The 23082-nt window shown below is 41.4% G+C and overlaps 2 protein-coding genes across 2 annotated transcripts; both read right to left on the bottom strand.

Annotated features, from left to right (window-relative positions):
• Positions 1-12008: 12008 nt before the first annotated feature.
• On the bottom strand, positions 12009-15106 carry LOC113703855 (protein NRT1/ PTR FAMILY 1.2-like). The gene is made up of 4 exons (XM_072061422.1): positions 14975-15106; positions 14669-14838; positions 13435-13985; positions 12009-13097 (listed from the first exon to the last, which is right to left on the bottom strand). The coding sequence occupies exons 3-4, from the start codon at positions 13980-13982 to the stop codon at positions 12668-12670; spliced, it is 978 nt and encodes a 325-aa protein (XP_071917523.1). The 5' UTR covers positions 13983-13985; positions 14669-14838; positions 14975-15106; the 3' UTR covers positions 12009-12667.
• On the bottom strand, positions 12229-12609 carry LOC140012813 (protein NRT1/ PTR FAMILY 1.2-like). Its single transcript, XM_072061130.1, has one exon. The coding sequence runs from the start codon at positions 12607-12609 to the stop codon at positions 12229-12231; it is 381 nt and encodes a 126-aa protein (XP_071917231.1).
• Positions 15107-23082: the final 7976 nt, after the last annotated feature.

Raw genomic sequence — 23082 nt, forward strand, 5'->3', positions numbered from 1 at the left:
TCCCTCGCCCCTAAAAGAAGAGATGATCCACCTGATAAAAGACCACCGAGACGTTTTCGCGTGGTCCGCTAATGAAGTGGTCGGAGTGCCCCCCGAACTCATGATCCACCAGCTTAACGTCAATCTACAAGCCCGTCCTGTGAGACAAAAACGTAGGCACTTCGGCCCCGAACGCAGCAATGTCATATCCGATGAAGTCGATAAACTCTTGCCTGTCAAGATGATCCATGAAATCTAATACCCCACTTGACTGTCCAACTTTGTCATGGTCAAAAAGGACACCGATGGGTGGAGAATGTGTGTGGATTTCACCGACCTTAACAAGACCTGTCCCAAAGATTGCTACCCGCTGTCGAGGATAGACACCCTTGTCGACTCGGCAATGGGACATGAGATCCTCTGCTTTCTAGATGCCTTCAAGGGGTACCATCAAATGGGAATGAGTGAGGAAAATCAGGAGAAGACAGCGTTCTACACCGACCGAGGTGTCTACTGTTACACCACCAAGCCGTTCGGGTTAAAGAACGTCGGGGCGACTTACCAAAGGCTGGTCAACTGCCTCTTCAAGGATCAGATCGGCCGCAACGTGGAGGCCTATGTGGACGACATCCTCGTCAAAAGTCTAACCAATTCGGCCTTCTTGTCAGATATAAGAGAGGTCTTCAGCATCTTGCGGGATTCAAGGATGAAGTTAAATCCTAAGAAGTGCGTCTTCGGCGTCACTTCAGGAAAATTTTTGGGGTATTTGGTTTCCCGCCGGGGAATAGAGGCTAACCCCGACAAAGTCAAGGCCATTCAGGACATGTCCCCACCTCGAAACTTCCGAGAAGTTCAGAGGCTAAATGGACGCCTGGCCGCACTGAACCGCTTCCTGTCTCAATCTGCTGAGAAAGTTTTACCCTTCTTTAAGGTGCTAAAGAAGGCCGACCAATTCGTCTGGACCGAAGAGTGCCAGCAAGCTTTCGACCAATTAAAACAATATCTGCACCACCTGTCTACTCTCGCTTCACCTCGACCCGAGGAGAAACTGTACCTCTACCTCTCCGCCGCCGACGAAGCTGTCAGCGCTATGCTCATCCGAGATGAGGGCACTCAAGTACCTGTCTACTATGTCAGCCGAGCTCTCCGCGGGCCGGAGACTCGGTACACCTAGGTGGAGAAACTCGTGCTAGGATTAATCCATGCAGCTCGGCGGTTGAAACCTTATTTTTTAGCTCATTCCATCTCCGTTAGGACAGATCAGCCTATTCGACAGATCTTGGTGCGTCACGAGACTTCTGGGTGCCTCACCAAGTGGGCTGTCGAGTTAGGAGAATATGATCTATCTTATGAGCCACGCACTGCCATAAAAGCTCAAGCGTTAGCTGATTTTCTTGCCGAGCTCACCTTCACGGAGAGCCAAGAATCCAGTTCAGCCATCGCCGAAGTGCCCGACCCGCACTTATGGATGTTGTATGTGGACGGATCCTATAACGGAGATGGCAGCGGCGCAAGATTGCTCCTGGAGGGCTCACATGGAGAAGTGTGCTCGTATGCCCTCCGCTTCGACTTCCCTGCCACCAATAATGAAGTTGAATACGAGACCTTGATTGCGGGACTTCATCTAACCCGCAGACTCGGTGTTCAACGGATCCATGTTTGCAGCGACTCCCAATTTGTAGTATGACAAATTCTTGGTAAATATGAAACTAAGGATGAGACCATGCAACGGTATCTCTCTAAAGTTCACCAACTCACTGCGTACTTCAAGTCTTTCGAAATCCAAAGAATACCCCGGTCGCAGAATAGGCGGGCCGACGCCTTATCCCGGCTGGCTTCCACCTCATTTTCTGACCTCAATAAGACGGTCCTAGTGGAAGTGCTGAACGAGTCGGGATACATGGAAGGGGTGGCCTGCCCCGTACACCCGGGAGATACATGGATGAGCCCATTCATCCTATTCTTAAGCCAGGAAATCCTTCCCGATGACCGAGCCGAAGCAAGAAAGATCCAACGCAAAGCTGTTCGGTACGCGCTCCGCGATGGGGAACTGTATAACGGGTCCTACCTTGGCCCGTGGCTGAGATGCATTACGCTCGATAAGGGACGCCAAATCCTCCACGAGATACACGAAGGTCTGTGTGGGACTCACGTCGGCCACAGGATGTTGGCCAAGAAGACCCTATTTCTCCGGTATTTCTGGCCTTCTGTCCGACAAGATGCCCAAGACCTTGTTCTCGGCTGTCCTTCCTGCCAGGCCCATGCCTCCGAGCACCACCAACCCTCAAAGCTTATGGTCCCAATCACCTCACCCTGGCTGTTCGAGCAATGGGGGACAGACATCATCGGTCCCTTTCCTAAAGCTGTCGGAGGGCATACCTTCCTTGTAACCGCCGTAGACTATTTCTCCAAGTGGGTCGAGGCCGAGCCTCTAAAGACCATCACAGGTCTGGTGGTTCAAAAATTCTTCTGGAAATGCATCGTTTGTCGTTTCGGCATACCTCAGGTCATCATTTCAGATAACGAAAAGCAGTTTGCTGAGAACCCGTTTAAAAGTTGTGTGAGAACCTCGGCATCAAGCAACACTTCATTTCGGTAGGCCACCCTCAGGCCAACGGTCAAGCGGAAAATTTCAACCGAACTCTCTTGCATGGCATCAAAACCCGATTGCACCAGATTGGGTCATTCTGGGTAGAAGAACTCCCAAGCGTCCTGTGATCCTATCGGACCACGCCGAGATCGGCCACGAAAGAGACCCCCTTCTTCTTGACCTACGGAACCGACGCGGTCATCCCTGTTGAAATCCTCACACCCAATCCTCGGTTGGTAGCTTATGCAGCCGAGGTGAACGAAGAAGAAAGACAACTGGATCTCGACCTCGTCAAAGAAAGAAGAGATGTCTCCTCAGCTCGAGTTGCTTCATACGAGAACACCTTGGCCCGTTACTACAATGCCCGCGTAAAATATCGTCGATTCCAACCAGGAGATCTGGTCCTGAGGAAAAACTCAGTCAGCCGAGCTGAACCGCAAGGGAAATTATGCCCAAAATGGGAAGTCTCTTACCGGGTTGTGGAATCTAACCTAAGTGGGTATTCTAAACTAAGCTATCGAGATGGTTCTCTAGTGCCAAGGACTTGGCACACCGAGAATATTAGATTGTATTGTACTTGAAAATTTTAACAAGTTGTGACTTCAGACATTTCGTTATTTTTTAATACCTTGATATCACACATCCGTTATTAAATAATAAGGGGGACAAGCAGGGGACGAAGCGAGAAAGTAAAAGAGCTTAGATGAGAAGAAATAGAGACTTCATTTAATGAAAAGGACATTACAAAAAGAATACAAGAACCGAAATCAGGAGTGCTCCTAAGCACCTCCTGCCTCGGCATTTCCCTCAACACCTACAAGCCTAGACCCCGGTCTCGACTCCCTATTGGCCAATCTTCTCACCGGTCTCTCCCGCGTCGGGATGAGGCTCTCCTCCTCCCTCATGCACCTCGCTAGTCTTCTCGCCGGCCTCTTCCCCGCTGAAAGTAGCCTCTTTTCCCCCTCTTTCTCCTTGAACACCTCGTCGAGCTCGGATAACCATTTGTTGAATTCGTCCCGGACCTCGGCCAGGTTTCGTCCAGCTTGGATGCCCTCGACCATCCGATCGCACAGCTCCTTGGAGTTCTCGTTGTAGTTGGCCTTGTTCCTCAAGGACTCCAAGACCTCGGAGGAGAGATGAGGTGCGGCCTCGTCTATAGCATATGTGTAGCTGAACATGAAGTTCGGCATGGTCAGTTCGCCGAGGTCTTTGGTGAAGGTTTCGGACCTCCGAAAAGCCTCCATCGCCGAGGCTCTAGCACCCTTGAGTGCCTGTTCGTGGGACTTCTTCATCTCGTCCCCCATTTTCTGCTCCTCCTCGAGAGCCGATCTGAGGCTGTTTATGGTAGCCTCGGCCTCCTCCTCCTTCGCTTCGGCCTGCTGAAGTCGCTTCTGGAGTTCCGTCTTCTCAGACTCAGACACCGCAAGTTTTTTCTCCGACTTGGAGATCTTATTTTAAAGCTTGCCTGATTCCTGCGCCTCGACCAGTCACTATACCGTTGTGCCATCTCGGCCACAAATGCCGTGGTGGAGGTCGTGGCCACCATGACGCTTTGGACCACCTCGACCGGAATCAGTTTCTTTGAAAACTCCACGTCCCTCGGCAGGCTCGAGTGCATCACTAACTCCTGCGCGGCCCGAGGCTGTGTGCACCTGTCGTTGACAGAGAGCTTCCAGTTCGGACACCACTGCTCGCCGGGGTGCGTCTTGTCTTCCCCAAGAAACACAGGGGGGCTATGGAAACGATTCCATAGTGAAGACCCCGTGACCGAATTGACTGGGGGCTTTAACTGTTTGCCTCGGTCATGAGAAAGCGTTAGTGCCGTTGTGACTCCCTGGAGGGGCACCCCTTCTGGCACTGACGAGGTGGACTCTGTGACTGCCGTGGCCGAATTACTTTTGGCTGCCGTGGCCGGGGTGCTCTTAGCCACCGCAGTCTTGACAACCTACCCTTGTGGTTTCTTTTTCGGCGGAGGTGCCAATGTCTCGTCCGAGCCCTTCCTCTTTGACCTCTTGGCCACCTCTGCTGAGTCGGAGGTGATGATGTCGGACAATTTAACCACTGCATAAGGAGCAAACATTATTATTTGTAACAGCCGAAGTGAAAAGAAAACTAAGAAAGAAAAGTTACAAGGCTTCTTTAGTCTAGTGGAAAGGAATGGATGCTTCTCAGGGTTGATCACGGCTCGGCTAATCCCCCCGTCGACCAACACTGCCTCGGGGTAGTCCCAACAATTGATCTGAAACCCTGACCCCATCAGCTTCTGGAAGGCCTCCTCGTCATGATCCCCCGCGGAAGGGTCGGCTTTCGATTTGAGCGGCCTCCACCAAAAATCCCAAGGGAAGTCCGCGGCTGGGACGAAGACGAAGTCGCCCTTCCAGTTATTTATCGAAGTGGGAGCGTCGACCACGAGCTTCGGAATGAATTTGTTCCGGTTGCAGACGTAGAACCATCCCTTATTCGTCCCGTGTGCCTTGAAAGTGTAGCACCGACGAAAAAGGTTAACGGTGATCTCAAACCCCACCAAAATGTGGACCGCGTTCGGGGTGAGTTGAGTGATCCTGACGCCGAAGTGCCGGAGTACGTCCTTGAAGAACCTTGACGTCGGCGTTCTCAGCCCAACCTCCAACTACTGAAGGTAAATCACCACAGTGCCCATTGGGGGCTTCTCTGCAGAGTCATTCGGCCCGGGCGACCTGATGAGATACCCTGCCCTGAAGGGGTATTTCCTTATCACCTTTTCGCCCCCTGTCTTTCCCGACGCGGCTCCTAAACATCGGCATCTTGCCGAAGTCAATTTTGGCGACATCCTTTGGAGCTACCGGTTCTAGCACACCCTCATCGTGGGGTATTTCAGTTCCGAGATCATCGTTATATATGACCTCGGAACCACCCTCACTCATTTCGAAAGATTCCGATTCCGGGGTGGTTTCGGCAGTTTCTTTCTCAGCAGTTTCTTCCGCGGCACTAGACGTCGACTCCTCAGAACTGGACGAGGTCGTGTCTTCTGAAGGGTCGGGCCTTTCCTCGGCTTGGTAGCTCGGTTTCACTGTTTCTTTGTGGATTTTAGCCATTTTGGCCATGAGTGAAAGACGAGATGAAAAGAAAAATACTTACTATTGACTATGGAATCGGACGAGAACGAAGACTTCGTCTGTGTTCTCGGCTGAAGAAACTGATCTCGGCAACGCTCACGAGTTTGCAAGTCCAATGCGAAGATGGAAAGTGATGGGTAGTGCGGTGAAAAGGGAATCCGAAGAGGCGGCAAGAGCGCAAACAGGTGGTCACGTTCGAATTCAAAAGGACGTGTCTCTCTCTCTCTTCATTAATGTCCCGTCCTTTCAACTGACGCCTTCTCTGCACCAAGCGTCCCACTACCTTATGACGCGACGGTTACCCATGACCGCTCTGCTCCCCACGTCCTCTCAACTGACCTGCTCACGTGTCACACCCCCTCATCTCCCGGAACAAGTTCAGATCCCAGAATCTGAACGACCGCGACACAAGAAAACCTCGGTACCTCACGAGCCCCTGAGCTCCCGAGACTTGAGGGGCTTATTGAGGATGCTCACCTCGGCCACCCCCGGTGCCGAGGTGATTTCACTTCATCCGTCACTCAAGCGCGGTCATGTCCTGAACATGACCCCTGGGTTCGGTCAAATCTCCGGCCTACAGTATGGATGACCTCTGTACCTTAGGCTCCCACCTCGGCTGCACGCTGATGATGTCAACACGCCTGACATCACACAGAACCAAGGCTTTATCTGAAAAGCACCTGATGCTCTTAATGGCTGCTGCACAAGACTCCCCGTCATCATGTCCAGACGGCTACAGTGTCAGAGTCAAACCTCCTGGTAGAGGACAGAGCCGTAATGGCCAGGACGTGGGTCCCACTAACATGAGCCCTCCGTTCTGTCTTCCACTCCTACCCTATAAATACCCCCCACTCACTTTCAACAAGTAAGACTACTATCACATTCTTACTATTCATTACTCTTTATTTTTCCTATATACTAACTTGATCGTCGGAATGATCCCAGAGGAGAAGCCCCGCCATCCACTTCGGACAAGCGAATTCACCACACTTCACTTGAGAGAGAACTGATTCAGGTCAGCTCTATTACCCGCCAGAAATCACCTTTTCAGGGGGCAGGAACGTTAATCCTTGAAAAATGACACATGTTAAAGTATATTTGCTATTTGTCATTTGCAACTAAGGAAAACGTTAAAACTAATAAATATAGTAAATTTTACTTAGAAAAGGTTATTGATAAGTTAGTTTAACTAGGATTTTTATGTCTAAATGAAATATTAAAATAAAATATTTTACTTAGAGAGGCTTTTTGATAAGTTAATATAACAAAATATTTTTCTAACTAAAATATAGTGATTTAAACATTTGAACTAAACAAACTAAAAATTACTCCCTCCGTCCCACTTTGATAGTCTTGTTTTCCTTTTTCGTCTGTCCCAAATTGTAGTCCACTTTCCAATTGAAGAATGTAGTTGTATTTTAATTTTCCTAAAATGCCCTTATTCAATGTAAGTTGTTGTTACTATAAACCTACCCCATTTAATGAGAGTTGATTCTTTTTTTACCATCAATTCAAGTTCCCATAAAGTTGTACTCTATTTAATGTGAGGGTATTTTAGGAAAATAGCTATCTAAATTTACTTTTTCAACAAAGTTAACTACTTTTTCTTAAACTGTGTGAAAAAAGAAACGGGACTATCAAAGTGGAACGAAGAGAGTATTAAATTGCATTAATTGAATTGATTAAATAGTAAAATAATTCAAGAATATATGTCATATTATTAGAAATCTTTTAGAAAACATGGACTAATAAATCTCTAGTATAATAGATTTCCACGTATTTATTCCATTACAATCTACACACAACTTTCAACTTTTTACTCTTCCTATGCTTTGGTACAAGACGTTTCCTCCTGCCCATTCGTTCATGCGCGTCCAACTTCCACTACCACTATTTTCCGCAGGTGGCCATAATTAATAATGTTTCTCACGCGTGTGTCGCCGTATTGTGCTCCTACGGTAGGAATGGTCAATGCGTTCCTACCGTAAAGGGCAGTTGTCAGCTATACCTTTTCAATTGTCGCAGACATTATTTCTAGCCTCATATTTCACTGGCTTTTGATCAAAAGACATCCACACCCAAAAGCAGCTAGCAACCATGTCAAAGCCAATCATCATCAAAAAATTGTAGTACTAATTTTCTATCTTTTAGTAATTGTTTTGAAATGGACTCAAAAAACGGAAGAATAGATAGAGTTTCATAGTCAAACATGTGAAATTGAGTTGGATACTTGGATCTCAACAATACTGAATGAAACTACTGTAATTTAAAACAAATTCAGATTTAGATTCTTTTTTTTTTTCCTTTCAGCTAAGCAGGGGATTTTAGATTCTTTTAGGTGTCAGGAATCGTGGGCTTCACCAAGGGATTGGAGTTTAGGGCTTTTGTGAATTCTTGGAATGGTTTGTCAGCAGACCTCTTGACGGGGGTCGCTCAGCCTGTGGTTGCGGTGCTGGCGAGGGAAGGCGGCCTTGAGCAGTTGAAGTACTAAGATGTTGTAGTATTTCACTTAGATGGTACGAGGAACTGGACAAAGCAGGTAACAAGTTATGGACTGAGATAGAATAAGTTATAGGACGAGATCTGTAACTATTGCCCAAGTTATGGACTGTAACATGAAGATTTTCCTTTGGCAAATGATAGGGTGCATTTTAGTGGGTATTTTGGGCATTATTGCATAATTAATTGACTGAATATTTTCATTAATTGGGTGGATTCTACTGATATTTTGTTTTGGTGCTAATTGCAGGAGTGGATGATGAAAAGTGCTTAAATTCGAGTTTTAGAAGATCCATCGTACATGGGGCCCGCTTGAGGAGCTGAAGACATTTAATTGTAATAGATTTTACTTTATTTTTATTTTTATTTGAGGGAGTCTTGTTACTTCTATTTTGAAAAAAAGGAAAAAAAACACAACAATTGGCAAGAGGGAAAAATCCCTTCCCTGAACTTCGGACGAGAACAGAGGGAAGTATTAGACTTCCGTAGGTAGGCTTAAGAGGGGAACTGAACTTTTCGTCGTGGTTAGGTTTTCTTTTACGTTTTTTTCCCTGCCTCTGAAGGAGGTTGCCCGTAGCTTTTGTAAAAGGAGCAAAAAGCAAGTGAGCCACCATTATTGACCTTGTATTGTCTTTCATCTCTGGTTGACTTTGGAATTCTTTGGTTTTTCCCAATTGAATTGAGAAATTGAGAAATCAAGCAATTGAGGAACCTTTTCTCTCCTCCAAAAGTTACCGGCTTTTGGAGTTACTGTGGGGAGTTAGGTTTATTTGCCAAAAAGTAAGAAAATGTCAGAGAGAGAGAGGAACCTTTTCTCTCGTGTATCTTGCTCAGCAATTAGGAAAAGAAAATAAGGGCCGCAATTGTTGACTATTAGCTTTGCTTTCCAATTGGTTTTGACCGACATTGAAATAGGGCCTCAGACCCTCGTTTGCGTTGTTCTTTGGGATAATATCAGAAACCTCCCCTGAGGTTTCTTGAAATATCACTAAGCTCCTCCCACATTTTGGAAATCTCTCTTACCACCCTTTGAATTGACATTTTCTTAACAATGTCAGCCCCTCTAAGCAAAAGTAACAATAGAAAATGCATTTTGGAGGAGGGAGAGTATTTTAGTTCCCTTCATACCCTTAGGTTGACTGATACAGTGACATAAGAAAGTTGCAGTAGGTGGAAAATGTGAATTGGAGAGTATTTTTCTGGCATGAGCACTGTTGCATGACCATTGGACATGCAATGGCTTCATTGAGTGCTTCTAGTTTCTCCTTTAAAAGGTGAAACTACTGCTTGAAATAGCTGCGTAGATGGAGAGGTAACTGGGCAAAGAAATGGCTAATTCATCCTTTAATTAGGACACTCACACAATTAAACTAATTAAACTCATCCTTTAGGGTTTATGAAATGGATGCATTTAATTAAGTCACTAATTAAACTAATTAAATTACCTGCGAGTATTACTTTCACATAATTAATTTATGTTAAATACAAACCCTACCAGTTTCGCTTTCGTAAAAATTTGAGTATAATACTTTTTGAATTTTACTTACAACCATTTGTATATTTAATATAAATTAAATGATTCAGAGTAAAATACTTATAAATAGTTATTACTTTGTTCGTGTAATAGAGGAAACCCATAAAGAGCTGATATGTTATGGGCAATTTCTTTTTTTTTTTTTTTACCTTCACGTATTTAATTTATGTTAAATACAAAACCTACTAGTTTTCCTTTCGTAAAAATAGTAGTATATCACTTTTTAAATTTTACTTACAAACATTTATGTATTTAACATAAATTATATGATTCCGAGTAAAATTCCTATAAATAGCTAGTACTTTATTCATATAATAGAAGAAACCACCAAAGAGCTAGTAAAAAGTGGGTAATTTCTTTTTTTACTTTCACATATTTAATTTATGTTAAATACAAAACCTTCTAGTTTCCCTTTCGTAATAATATTAGTGTAAAACTTTTTGAATTTCACTTATAAACATTTATGTATTTAATATAAATTAAATGATTCAAAGTAAAATACTCATAAATAGCTAGTACTTTATTCATATAATGGAAGAAACTCGTAAAGAACTAGTATGTTATGGACAATTTTTTTTTACTTTCAAATACTTCATTTTTATTTAAGGGAGGTTACTGCTATTTCTGTAAAAATATTTGTGTAATGGCTTTTGAATTTTATTTGCAAATATTTATGTATTTAACATAAATTAAATGATTCAGAATAAAATGCCCATAAAAATCTAGTACTTGGTTCATGTAATAGAGAAAAGCCATAAAGAGTTGGTACTTTATGAGATATTTATTTTTTAAAAAATATTTAATTTATGTTAATTAGATAACCTACTAGTTTTTTTTGTAAGGAATTACTATAACACTTTTTGAATTTTACTTAAAAACGTTTATATATTTATTATAAATTGAATGTTGGAGAGTACAATGTCCACAAAAAGCTTTAAGAGTAAAATATTTAATTGTTTGAATTTCTTTACTTTAAATTTTTTTCCCTTTTATAAGGTAACAACAGAAACAAGGGTATTATTGGCAACTGATGAAGTCAACTAGTGACTTCTAACCCCACAATCACTTGAGGGGTGGTAAGAGAGATTTCCAAAATGTGGGGGGAGCTTAGTAATATTTCAAGAAACCTCAGGGGAGGTTTCTGATATTATCCCTTGTTCTTTTTGGAGACAATTGGAGGCCATAAAATCTTGTGTTTCTTCCTCCTGGGGTTGACCGGAGTGGGAGAACCGACTTGCGAACCTTTCCCCCTTCCACACGCGCGGTTTGTCCTTCATTAATGGCGGGCTAATTCCCTAATTCTAGACAAGGGGGCAACTGATGAATTGGTTCAACTAATACTGTGAGATCTAAACCATTGTTAATTGTTCTCTTCATTTATTGATATTCATATGTTCCCTGATTTTAATTGTTATAGTCTTGGGTATGATTGATTAGTGCGCAATAATTAATTATTCACATAGGCTATTTTGCTATATAGGGGTAATTGAATCCGTAATTGTTCGTTATCTCTATTTTAGTAGCAACTGGCATAATTGGATTTGTGTCAGGGGAATATTTGATCTAATTTAAACGAACCCTCGTAGCGTGTTTGTTAGTTAGGATTGGGCCTTTCTAATTATTAATGCGACCTAGAAATTAAATCCTACGGTCGTACCTGGGGTTGTTTTTGGGTTAGAGAAATAGCTAACGGTCGTACCTTAGCTATCGATAAATTAAGGAAGGGTTGGTTGTTTAGCGCGTGCGAGACAACTATAACCAATCTATTAATAAATGTTGGAATTATCTGTGATTCGATGATCAGTTGCATGAACCATTTCTGAAGTATACCCTTGGCTAGAGTTTCTCTTAGTTATTTCTTTTAATTAATTATTTTCTACATTTAATTTGTTTAGTTGGCATTTGATACCAAAACCCCCCATTAATCTTGATTTGAAAAGAAACAAAATTTCTCTCCAGTCCCTGGGGAGACGATCCTGCTTACCACTGTCTACTAGTTAGAGAATTCAGTTAAATAATTAATTCAGGTATATCGGATTAAACAAACTCTTCGGGAACAGGGTGAATCAAGTAACCCATTGCACACCTAGAGTCCCTGCTCCAGTACTCGAATTGATTATTAACTGTCTTAGGTGGTAGTTAGGTTTTATTTATTATTATTACACAGGTTCGGCACCTGTCAGCAAATTATGGACCAACCTTCCAGGTTCGACCAAATTATTAATCTGTTCAATTTTCTGTGGAGTCAGCAATACTTTGTTGCGAAAAACTAGTCTAGTCTAGGGGAGTATTTCCAGCCACAAAAGGGAAATTAACAAGAAAGATTGTTCCTCTACTACAGTTCCCGGCTGCCAACATCTGTGCATGCATCCAGATATAGTAAGTTGGATGACAGCTTTTACAGTAACGACATTGTTGGATCAACTGATATTCTTGACTCCCAGGTTTCTGCAGGTGTACTGAATTACTGATCACGATACAACTTGTCTAGGTTTCACCTACTATATTACAGCAATGAAAGACCTCTAGTTCTAGTCATCCTGTTCATGAAAAGTTGTCTCTTTCTTATCTTCTTTGCCAGGACCATAAGCCTTGCTGCAAATGAGGAAATAAATCATGTTAGGCACACTTAAGCCAGCAAGAACCCAATAGTAATAATCATAGTGACCCTTATTGATGTTGGTCGAAATCCAGCTTTCTTTTCCTCCCAGTTTTGAGAGTTCGTCGATGGCATTCATAAGAAAACTTGCTACAAGATTTGCCGCAGACATCCCAAGTAAGGAAAGAGTGGAAGATATACTTGACATGCTTCTTGGAAACTCGGAATAATAGAACTCATTCTGTGCAACTATATTTGCAGTTGCGCCAGCGCCGGTCAGGAAAGATTGGGGAAGAAGCCAAAGTAATGACATGTCCACCACTGCATCTGAATCATCTGAATATCCTTCCCTGATAGCCAGACTACGTCGTTTAAGCTCCACTGTTGCTGCCACTATCATGCCTACAAAAAGAAAGGGCCATTCCAATTCCCATTCTTTCCCTTGTCGAGAGATGAACAGGTCTCCCCAAAATTCTTGATGCAACAGGCAGGATTACCTGAAGATAAAAAGGTATCCATAGTACTGCACCGACAACGGCAAACATACTACAAGAACCAGCTGGCATTTCAAAGTTTGGACCAAATTTTCGGTTCATGGACTTTGCTTGAAGTACAGAAAATGAGAGCTGGCTGTTATTTACTGACATTATCATTCCTGCGGACCATAAGGGGATCACTTTGAGAATCGACTTCAGGTCCTCAACTTGATTTACTGTGCAAAGACTCCAGGGATCTGCCGCTGTTCCATCTGTTGTCAAGTCTTTCTCAGGATCTAGGATGATGCAAGCTTTGTTTAAGAACCTGGAAGACAAATTATTGAAGCTTCCATAAGAGAAATATTGTTTGAATGACCAACTAGGAACTTCTCTCTTGAATGTTCAAACTCCGAATGACTTTAAAGAGAAATTCTCAGACTCAAAAAATGTTATTACAAATTGTTGAATTGGCCACCACATGAAAAATAAAATAGGATTAATTGCAAACCAATTATAGCTACCAAATACAGGCAACCTTGCATAATCAAAATAAGTTGCTAAGAACTTGAAATTATTCATATATATATGAATCAAGAAAGAAATACAGCCCTAGCCTGCGAGCGGAGCGAATCATTTTGGATAAGAGCAAATTAAGATCACACCTTAGTTTTTCACTTGGAAGACAAATTGATGGACCCCTGTGGTGATGGCACAGCAATTTTGACCTCTCTGTTGACAATTCTATATGCCGTTTCCTATAAGAGGCTACAGCCACTTGAAGCATTTCGACAATTAAACTTGATTTAGCCTTCAACTTGAAATACAAGTGCGAAGCCAGGGAGAATGATAGAGTTGACAACAACATGAGCATGACTGGAATGCCAAAACCAACTTGCCATCCCAAGCTTTCTTGTGCGTAGACAATGCAAGTATAAGCAATTAAAACAGAAATTGTGGATAACGCATAGTACCAGCTGAAATAGGACTCCAGAACCCGTCCATTGTTGTGGCCACCTGCTTTTTGTAACTGATCAGCACCAAAAGCTAAGGATGAAGACGTAATTCCTCCAAATCCAATAGACGTGAGTCCAAAACAAGAACACAAGAGAAAGAGTTGAAAACTTGTCGCAGAGCTACAATTTTTATTCGATTCATGACATGGAGGCGGCTTTGCTTGTGGAATCATACTTGTTAGCCACAAAAGAGCCATTCCCTTCAATCAAAGTAGAAACTTATTCTTAGATGATACCATTAAAATTAGAAATAATATAGTAAATTTGAAGAACTAAAAATGCACCCCTCTGTATTACTGGTCAGTAGTGTAATTTTTTCTTGCAGCAGCACGACTTCTTCCGTGCATCAACAAGTGAAGCCTTGAAGAAAGATGCAGAGAATTTAAATTTCTTTAAGTTTTAGTAGTGTGATGTGCAACAAATTATCTTCTAAAAGTCAGGGGTTCTTTTTCAGTTTTCTTCACTGCACATGAAATATCAATGGGGCAGGATTTGTAACTGAAAACTAAAATATAAAGCTGCTGTGTGCGTGAAGAAACTAATGGCCTGCATTTTCGGATGACATCATGCCATATATGATTGGAATCCTCTCAAAAAAAAGAAGAAGAAGATGATTATGGAGTTCCATTCCAAAAGTTCAGAAAGAGCTAATATAAAATGAGAGTTGCTGGAAACAGAATTAGACAAGAAAGTCTAAAACATGCCTTTTCTGCAATTTGTTTCACCAGTGAACATGTTGGTTCTTAATTGAAATGATCAATTATGGTTCTAAACACAGGGTCAGAACAGATAAAATTTTGTCACTGCATGAAGATAAAAAGTGAGAAATGATGTATTTTTCCGACAAAAAAAAGCATCTGACTGCGGCAGGAAAATGACTTACACCACTCTTAAGCAACAATGATGTAATTTTAAAGTGCACCCCAACTCCTCCTCCTCACAAGATCATTAAGCATTTTTAAATGTTCTTTGATCCATCCTGGCCGCCAGATTGTAAATCAAAGAGAAAAGCCAGGGATACTCTATAAAATTCGTCCACTTTCACAGTACAATCTGAAGTTGAAAATGACGTGATGGATGAAAATGCAAGAAATCGGAACAAACAACTTCTTGTGCTATGAAAAATTAAACATAATTAAAATAAATATTATCTACTGAAAACACTAAAGTGTGTAAATGGGGTATTTACCAGAAGACTAATAACACAACCAAATAAGATCATCCGAAATCGACCCAGAAATGAATCTGCAACTATAGCACCAAGAAGGGGCATGAAATTTGTTGCCGCTGACCAAAGAAAGATTATGTTAGACCCAGTAGCCATGTTCAAATGATACTCTCTCGTCAAGTACAGAATCATGCTAGGCTGTAGCCCATAGCTTGCCACCTGCGCAAAAGCCTCATTTGCTGCCCCCGGAAAACAACCATTAAAACACAGAACGGTCAATTCTTAATAGAAAATTTCACTAAAACTTTTCCTCAATAAACTTCAATTAAACAAAGACACGTAGAATGAGAATCAGATATAGCCAGTTTAATAAGGGTCGTTTGTTTCTTGTTTTCAAAGTGAGGTTTCAGTCCTCACCGTCCCCCTTTCCACCCCTCCCCTTCTTCAAATTCAAAGGAAAAGGAGTTACCTAAAATGAATGGCATGGTTCTGAAGCCACCCTTTGCTGAAAAACAGTCATGATCATCGTTAAGTAAAGGCTTTGTAGTCATACTTTCTTGTTCATCATCAGCAGAATTCTCCGTCATGCATGTAGGGACTTCTACTTCTTCTACTGCAATAATATGTGTCGAGTATTTTGATCTTGATTCTCGTCCAACAACCATACTGAGCACACTGGAAAACAATTACTAATATTTTATATGAACAATTTCATACTAAGCATACGACCTAAGCCACTGATGTAGACTACAAGATAATCCACCTTCTTCCGCTAGATTTTGCAGCTCCATAGCATTAGACAGAGGAGAAAGAACAATGAGTGGACTTGCATTAAAATCTCAAGTACTTGATTTTTTAAGGTTCGAAAGGTTAAACTCCAATGGGCTGGGGGAGTAAGATTGAATTACTGAATCCCAGCTACATGCCCTCTTTAATGTACGGTGTGGTCTTTTTGTTGCACATGACGGATTAGGTGGAGATGGATTTGACTTGCAATTGAATGGATGAAATTGATGGTTGGACACAATTTCTAGGGATTGCAAATTTATTGTCTTTTTGCTTGTTATTGCGTTGGTGTTCTTCTGTGTTGTGTTAATTTACATTGTACTGTACAATTATACTTATTGTGCGAGTATTTATATTGTATACTAGAGGTATCTCGGCTGTGCGAGGCACAGCCTTCGCCCCCTTCATAACTTAATTAAACATATAACAGCAAAACTTTTTGGTACAAAATAGACAAAAACACGAGAAAAATTGAGCATCAGAAGAAATTCCATCTATGAAGTTAGCTCTTCTAAATCAAGGAGACAATAAACATAGCATCTATTAAATCCATAACTGATCTTGAAGTTAATGAAGGCAAGCAATGAAACAGGTGCACAGTTGAATACAATTGGGAAGGAAGAAATCTGATTTTTCTGTGCAACTTTTAGAAACAGATTTATAAAGAAATAGAAAAAGAGACTTTAATTGATTACATAAAAGAGCTGTTTAAATGTAATAATTGGTTAGCTACTAATCAAACATAATTAATCAATATCCAAGGATTAAAAGTTTTTCATTAATCTATAAAGCTTGATTCTATAGTCGTAAATTAGACAATATATAAAAACAATACAAGTTCTTGTAGTTATGCAAAATGACTTGCAATTGAAATCTTTTGTTTTATCCTGTATGGTACATCTTTTGTCTTGATCCATCAAGATAGAAGTAGGGAGATAAAAAATGGGAGAAAAATCATAAATATCTCGAAGGAGAGTTATGTCATGTGTCAAGAAATGGGAGTGCTACATTAAATTCCCATGTCTTCTTATATAATATGTAGACAATTAGAACAGAATGAAAATTGATCCAAGGGTTGTAATGTAGTATTAGTATATTAAAACTAATCTAATGGTGATGAATTAGACAGTACACTCACTTAATCAAATAATTAAGGTTAAAAAAATTCATTGGGCTCAGAAGGAGAATAAAGGAGCCAGACTTGCTCGGTTTGGCATGAAGAAAGAGCAGAAAAAAAAAAGCGATATGCAAGAGGCAAGAAAAATCACGTGCAAGAAAAATATTAGAGTTATGCAACTTGTCAAATTATTAGGAAGCCAAGTGGCAACAAGGAAGGCAAAGAACTAAACCTCCCTTTTTTCTTATATACAAGGTAGAAATCACTGAGCTTGGTGGCCACCAAGTGGGACTTAAGTCCATCTTTGGGCTGTAGGTGAGGGTTCAAATACCATCTGCAGTGAAAAAAATCCAAGGATGGTGTCAGTGCACTCCTTTGGTCTAGTAAGGTTTGTGTACCTGCTAGTCCCCAATACAAGCCTCTAACATTTAGCTATAATAGGTTATACAACAATTATCGTCTTGCCCCTAATATTTAGCTATAATAGGTTATACAACAATTATCGTCTTGCCCCTAATATTTAGCTATAATAGGTTATACAACAGTTATCGTCTTGTAAAAAAAAAGAGTATTTATATTGTACATATAATTAGAATTAGTGATCATAGAAGCCCCTAATACTAAGCTATAAACAAATTACATTGTAGTGTTTTTCGATGGAGGACGCATTTGGATTTGAAATTCAAATCTCTTATCCAAACAAGTGAAGAAATTTGTATATCTAATAATTAGTTTTGACCAATGATAGTATTTCAAATAAGACTTTAGATCTCATTAATTATATGTTTAACACAATTCAAATAAGCACGTAGAGTTTTTGTTTGTCAAGATTCAAATAGGTCAAGGACGTAGTTGCTCAGGTAACAAAATTTCCCTTCATATCTCTTCATTTCTCCAATAATTTACTGCTCTGTTTGGATTCAAGAGTTTTTCAAAAATTAATTTTTTAAATACTATTAAAATTTTTAAAAAGTAAGCTAAAAGATACTCTAAAAAGTAATTTAAATTTTTTAATATTTAAAAAATATCCCAAAATATTTTCTAAAAACTCTTCTACTCTTAAATATTCCAAAATATTTTCTAAAAACTCTTCTACTCTTAAATATCCCAAAATATACTATAAAAACTTTGTTGTAGTCAAAAACACCTCCAAAACAACTAATCCAAACGGAGCCATACATCTTTCTTAATACAGTGAGTAGTGTACAGCTACACCGCCGCCCCCGCTGCCGGTACCAGCGTCTCCTGTGACCTGAACCGATGCCACCATTTGGCGTTGCCGGCAAGATTGGCTCTAGAAAGAGAAAATGACTCGTTCATTTTATCATGTCATTTGAGCACTCCGAACTTGTTTAGAAGTTTGTGTAATGCCTTGATCGAGAGGAGTGATTGTGTCACGAACTCAAGGTTGTTTTTGGAATTTTATTGATTGAACTTGGATGAACAGGTAAAGTTCAGAAGAATTGGAGAAGAAGCAGGGGATTGAAGATAGAGAGAAGAGAAAGAAAGACGATTCAGAAGAGAGGGAATGGAACCAATGAACGTATATTTCTGTTATTCTTCAATCATGTGGGCCCCGCTTATATAACCAATCCTAACAACTTGTGTCAAATGGTTAACAACCGAATTACCTAACTAATGGACTCATTAAATGAAACGACATCGTTTGCTAGTGCTTAAGTAAGCCCAAAACAACATCGTTTTTACTAATCTATTGAATTAATAGCCTAATGCTCAGATTGAGCCTTTATTATGCTTAAGTCCCTACAATTTGCAGCCTGACAATCCCTTCCTCTTAAAAATAGACTTGTCCTCAAGTCTGGAATGCAGGAAATTGTCGTTCAATGAAAGACCTGTCCTCCCAAGAAGCTTCCTCAGGCTCCAGTTGATTCTATTTAATCAGGAACTGAATGACAGGTTGTCCATTCCTCAAAATGACTCTTCTGCGCAGGATTGCCTCTGGCTGTAATGGACATTGATCCTGTGTGTCGAATTCTGGTAGCTTAGTAGAACCCCCTTGCACCAGTCCAAGTTTCTTCTTAAGTAGTGAAACATGAAACACAGGGTGTAGTCTAGTGCCTGCTGGCAACTTCAGTTTATAGGCCACTGAACCAACTTTCTCCTCTACCTGGAAAGGTCCATAGTATTTGGCAGACAGCTTGAGGCACTTTCTTACTGCCACTGTTTGTTGCCTATATGGTTGAAGCTTCAGAAAGACCCAATCCCCTACTAAAAATTCCCTCTCACTCCTGTGTTGATCAGCAAAGTATTTCATCATTTGTTGAGCCTTGGCTAGGTTGTCCTTTATGCAATTGGAGATCCTGTTTCTTTCCTGTAGTAAATTGGAGGCTGCAGGCACGACAGAATCCAAATAAGGCCCTAATGGTATAGGCATTGGTTTATATCCAAACAGTGCTTCAAATGGTGTCATATTGAGGCTGGAGTGGTAGGTAGAATTGTACCACCATTCAGCCATAGTTAGCCATTTGCTCCACTGGGATGGCATTTTCCCTGTCATGCATCTCAAATAGTTCTCCACACACTGGTTGAGCCTTTCACTCTGGCCATCAGACTGGGGGTGGTAAGAGGATGTATAGTGTAATTCTGTCCCCATTACCTTAAATAGTTCCTTCCAGAAATCACTGGTGAAGATTTTGTCTCTGTCAGTGATGATGGATTCAGGTAATCCATGCATCCGGTATATGTTGTCCAGAAAGGCTAGTGCAACCTCCTTGACAGTGAAAGGATGAGTGAGCTTAATAAAGTGACCAAACTTAATGAATCTATCAATCACCACTAGTATGGTATCATAACCCTGTGACTTAGGTAGTTTCTCAATGAAATCCATGGCAATGTGGGTCCATGCCTGGGTGGGAACTGGAATTGGTTGCAGCAGACCAGGGTAAAGCACATTCTCAGATTTGTTTCTTTGGCATGTATCACAGCTTCGTATGAAGGTTATTACCTCCTGTTTCATTCCTGGCCAATAAAACAATGATTTAACCTTCTGCCAGCAGCTTTTCTGTCCAGAATGTCCCCCTATTGCTGAAGCATGAAACACTTCGATAATTTGATTTCTGATGTTATTGGCACTCCCCACATACAGTTTTCCTTGATACCTCAGCATTCCATCCACCATAGCATAATCAGTGTGAGTATTGGGATCCAGTATTAGCTGAGCTATAATGTCTTGGCAGTGACCATCCCTTTCATAGCTTTTCTGCAATTCTTCCATCCAGACAGGTTTTACTGCAGTAATAGCCAAGCATGAGTGGAGGAAAGGGTCTGCAACAGCTTCATGTCTTCTAGATAAGGCAACTGCAACCTGATTTTTAGTCCCTTTTTTGTACTGTATCTCATAGTCCAAGCCTATTAGTTTTGTCATCCACTTATGCTGGAGAGCAGTATTCAGTTTTTGATCCAGTAAATACTTCAATGATTAGTGATCTCTCCTGATAATGAAGTGACTCCCAACCAAATAATGCCTCCATTTCGTGACTGTCATTACTAGTGCAAGAAGTTTCTTTTCATAAACTGATAGTCCAAAGTTCTTGGTTGATAGTGCTCTGCTCAAAAAAGCAATGGGGTGCCCTTCCTGCATCAAGACTGCCCCCCAATACCTCCCCCACTGGCGTCTGTTTCAACCACAAATGCCTTTTTAAAATCTGGTAAACTAAGGACTAGGGCTGAACACATCAGCCTTTTCAAGTGTTCAAAGGCTGCCTGTGCCTGTGAATTCCATTTGAAGCTGTCTTTTCTGAGTAGTTCAGTCAAGGGCTTGCACACCAATCCAAAATGCTTTACAAACCTTCTGCAGTTGCCAGTTAGACCCAGGAACCCCCTTAACTCCTTAACAGTTTGTGGTACAGGCCATTGCAAGATGCTATTAACCTTGGAGTCATCCATTTTAACTCCCTTGTCAGTGATGGTATGTCCCAAGTAGTCTATTCTTTTCTGAGCAAATTCACATTTGGATTTCTTCACATATAGTTGGTTATCCTTCAATAGATTTAGAACAATTCTCAAGTGCTGGAGGTGGTCCTCTAGTGTGGGGCTATATATTAGTATGTCATCAAAGAAAACTAGGACAAACTTTCTCAGATAAGGCTGGAATACTTGGTTCATCAATGATTGGAAGGTTGCAGGGGCATTTGTGAGGCCAAATGGCATAACCAGGAACTCAAAATGTCCACAATGCGTCTGGAAAGCTGTCTTGTAGGTGTCCTGAGGTTTGACTTTGATCTGATGGTAACCTGCAGTCAAATCTAGCTTGGTTTTGAACACAGCTCCTGCCAATTCATCCAGCAATTCATCTACATTGGGTATTGGAAATTTGTCCTTGATAGTGAGTTCATTCAGCTTCCTATAGTCCACACAGAACCTCCAAGTTCCTTCTTTCTTCTTGACCAGTAACACAGGAGAGGCAAAGGGACTGTTACTGTGTTTTACAATGCCTTTCTGCAGCATTTCAGTCACCTGCCTCTTTATTTCCTCTTTGTGGCAGTGAGGATACCTGTAAGGTTTGAGTTTGAATGGTTGAGCGTTTGGTTTAAGGGGTATCTCATGGTCTACACTTCTGCTAGGGGGTAATGAACTGGGAGTCTGGAATATATCTTCATACTCCTGCAGTAGCTCCTGTACTTCCTGTGGGGTGGACTCCAGTTTGCTTCCCTCCTGCTGTTGAGAAGTCATGGCCATGCACATCTGCTTTTTGTATTCAATGAATGTCCTCAAGTCCTTGCCCCTGATCAGGTCCATGTCACAATTGTCTGCTTGCCCGTGTAGGTGAATCTCCCCTCCTTCATGATGCAATGATATCTTGAGCTGCTGAAAGTCAAATGTGATGGGACTGAAGTGTGTCATCCAGTCCACTCCTAGTATTATATCCCACCCTCCTAGTTCCATCACTTTGAGGTTGAATTTGAAATTGTGTTGGTTAATGCTCCACTGTACACCAAGACAGACAGCATTGCTGGTAACAGAAGTCCCATTTCCCATGATGACAGAGAAAGGTTGATCCATCCACTGGTACTTGACATCCATTCCAATAACCAGTTCACTGCTGATATAGCTGTCAGAACTTCCAGTATCTACTAAGATGAGCACCTCTTCTCCATCTAAGACTCCTGTGAGTGTGATTGTCTTCCTCTTTAAGGCCTCCGATAATGCATGCAAGGACATTTCCATGGTTTGACCAGGATTCCCAGTATGTTCGTCCTGTTCTCCCAGAGCATCTTCAAATGCAGTTTCCTCCTCTTCTTCTAACATCATGCAGTTCGTATGGCCAACCTTGCACTGATGGCCAACCCCATATTTCTCTCCACATTTGAAACACAGTCCATTGTTCCTCCTATACTGCATTTCCTGTGCAGAAAGCCTCCTAGGATCCTTAGTGCCTTCTTGCCAATTGGCCAATTTAGGATGTTTGGGGTTGCTGTGGAGTGGAATCCTATATGAGTTAACCCCCAATGCTGTAGTAGTGTTTCTTGACAATCCAAGCCTGTTTTCTCCTAGTGGCTTGACATTCTCTTTAGAACTCTTATTCTGCAATTTCAATGAATACTCTTGCCACTGAGACAGTTCAAATGCTTCAGCCAGGGTAGCAGGTTTCAACATCTTGATCATAGGTTTGATCTCTTCCTTCAGTCCACTTATGAAACTAGAAATGAAATAGGTCTCATCCATATTTCGATTCGTCATCATCATCAATGCCTTTAACTCCTCAAATTTCTCCTGATATTCTTCAACATTACCTATCTGCTGTAGCTTATTGAATTCTTCCACTATATCTCGACAAGTCCTATCATTAAACCTGCGACATAGCAGATCCACAAATTCTTCCCAACTTAGCATAGGTTTCTCAATTTTTACTCCCTGGAACCATTTATCAGCCCTGCCTTCCAAATACATTTCAATTACATCCACTTTATGTTCTTCTGGAACTTAATAGTTCAAAAAATATTTGTTGCATTTACGTAACCATTCCCTAGGATTTTCTCCAGCAAACATCTGTAAATCAATCTTAGGAGGATTTGGAATTTGAAACTTACTCCAATCCTTCCTGAAGGATCTCTGAGCCTCGCAGTCTATGGTTAACCTCTGATGAGCTGGTGGAGTTGGTAGAATTGGCGGCTGGTCGATCATTCTGCCACTCCCCTCGGTTGCTTGCTCCTTGCCAGAATTCATCTTTAGTAGCAGATCACTGAATTTTTGCTCAAGCATCCGA

This window comes from Coffea arabica, chromosome 8e (genome assembly GCF_036785885.1).
Source record: "Coffea arabica cultivar ET-39 chromosome 8e, Coffea Arabica ET-39 HiFi, whole genome shotgun sequence".
NCBI classification, from domain to species: domain Eukaryota; kingdom Viridiplantae; phylum Streptophyta; class Magnoliopsida; order Gentianales; family Rubiaceae; genus Coffea; species Coffea arabica.

Coding starts and splice junctions, on each gene's coding strand:
- LOC140012813 (XM_072061130.1), bottom strand. CDS start 12,609: ATGTCATTACTTTGGCTTCTTCCCCAATCTTTCCTGACCGGCGCTGGC.
- LOC113703855 (XM_072061422.1), bottom strand. CDS start 13,982: ATGGCTCTTTTGTGGCTAACAAGTATGATTCCACAAGCAAAGCCGCCT. Junction 13,098..13,434: donor CTTCCAAGTGAAAAACTAAG/GTGTGATCTTAA, acceptor TTTGTCTTCCAG/GTTCTTAAACAAAGCTTGCA.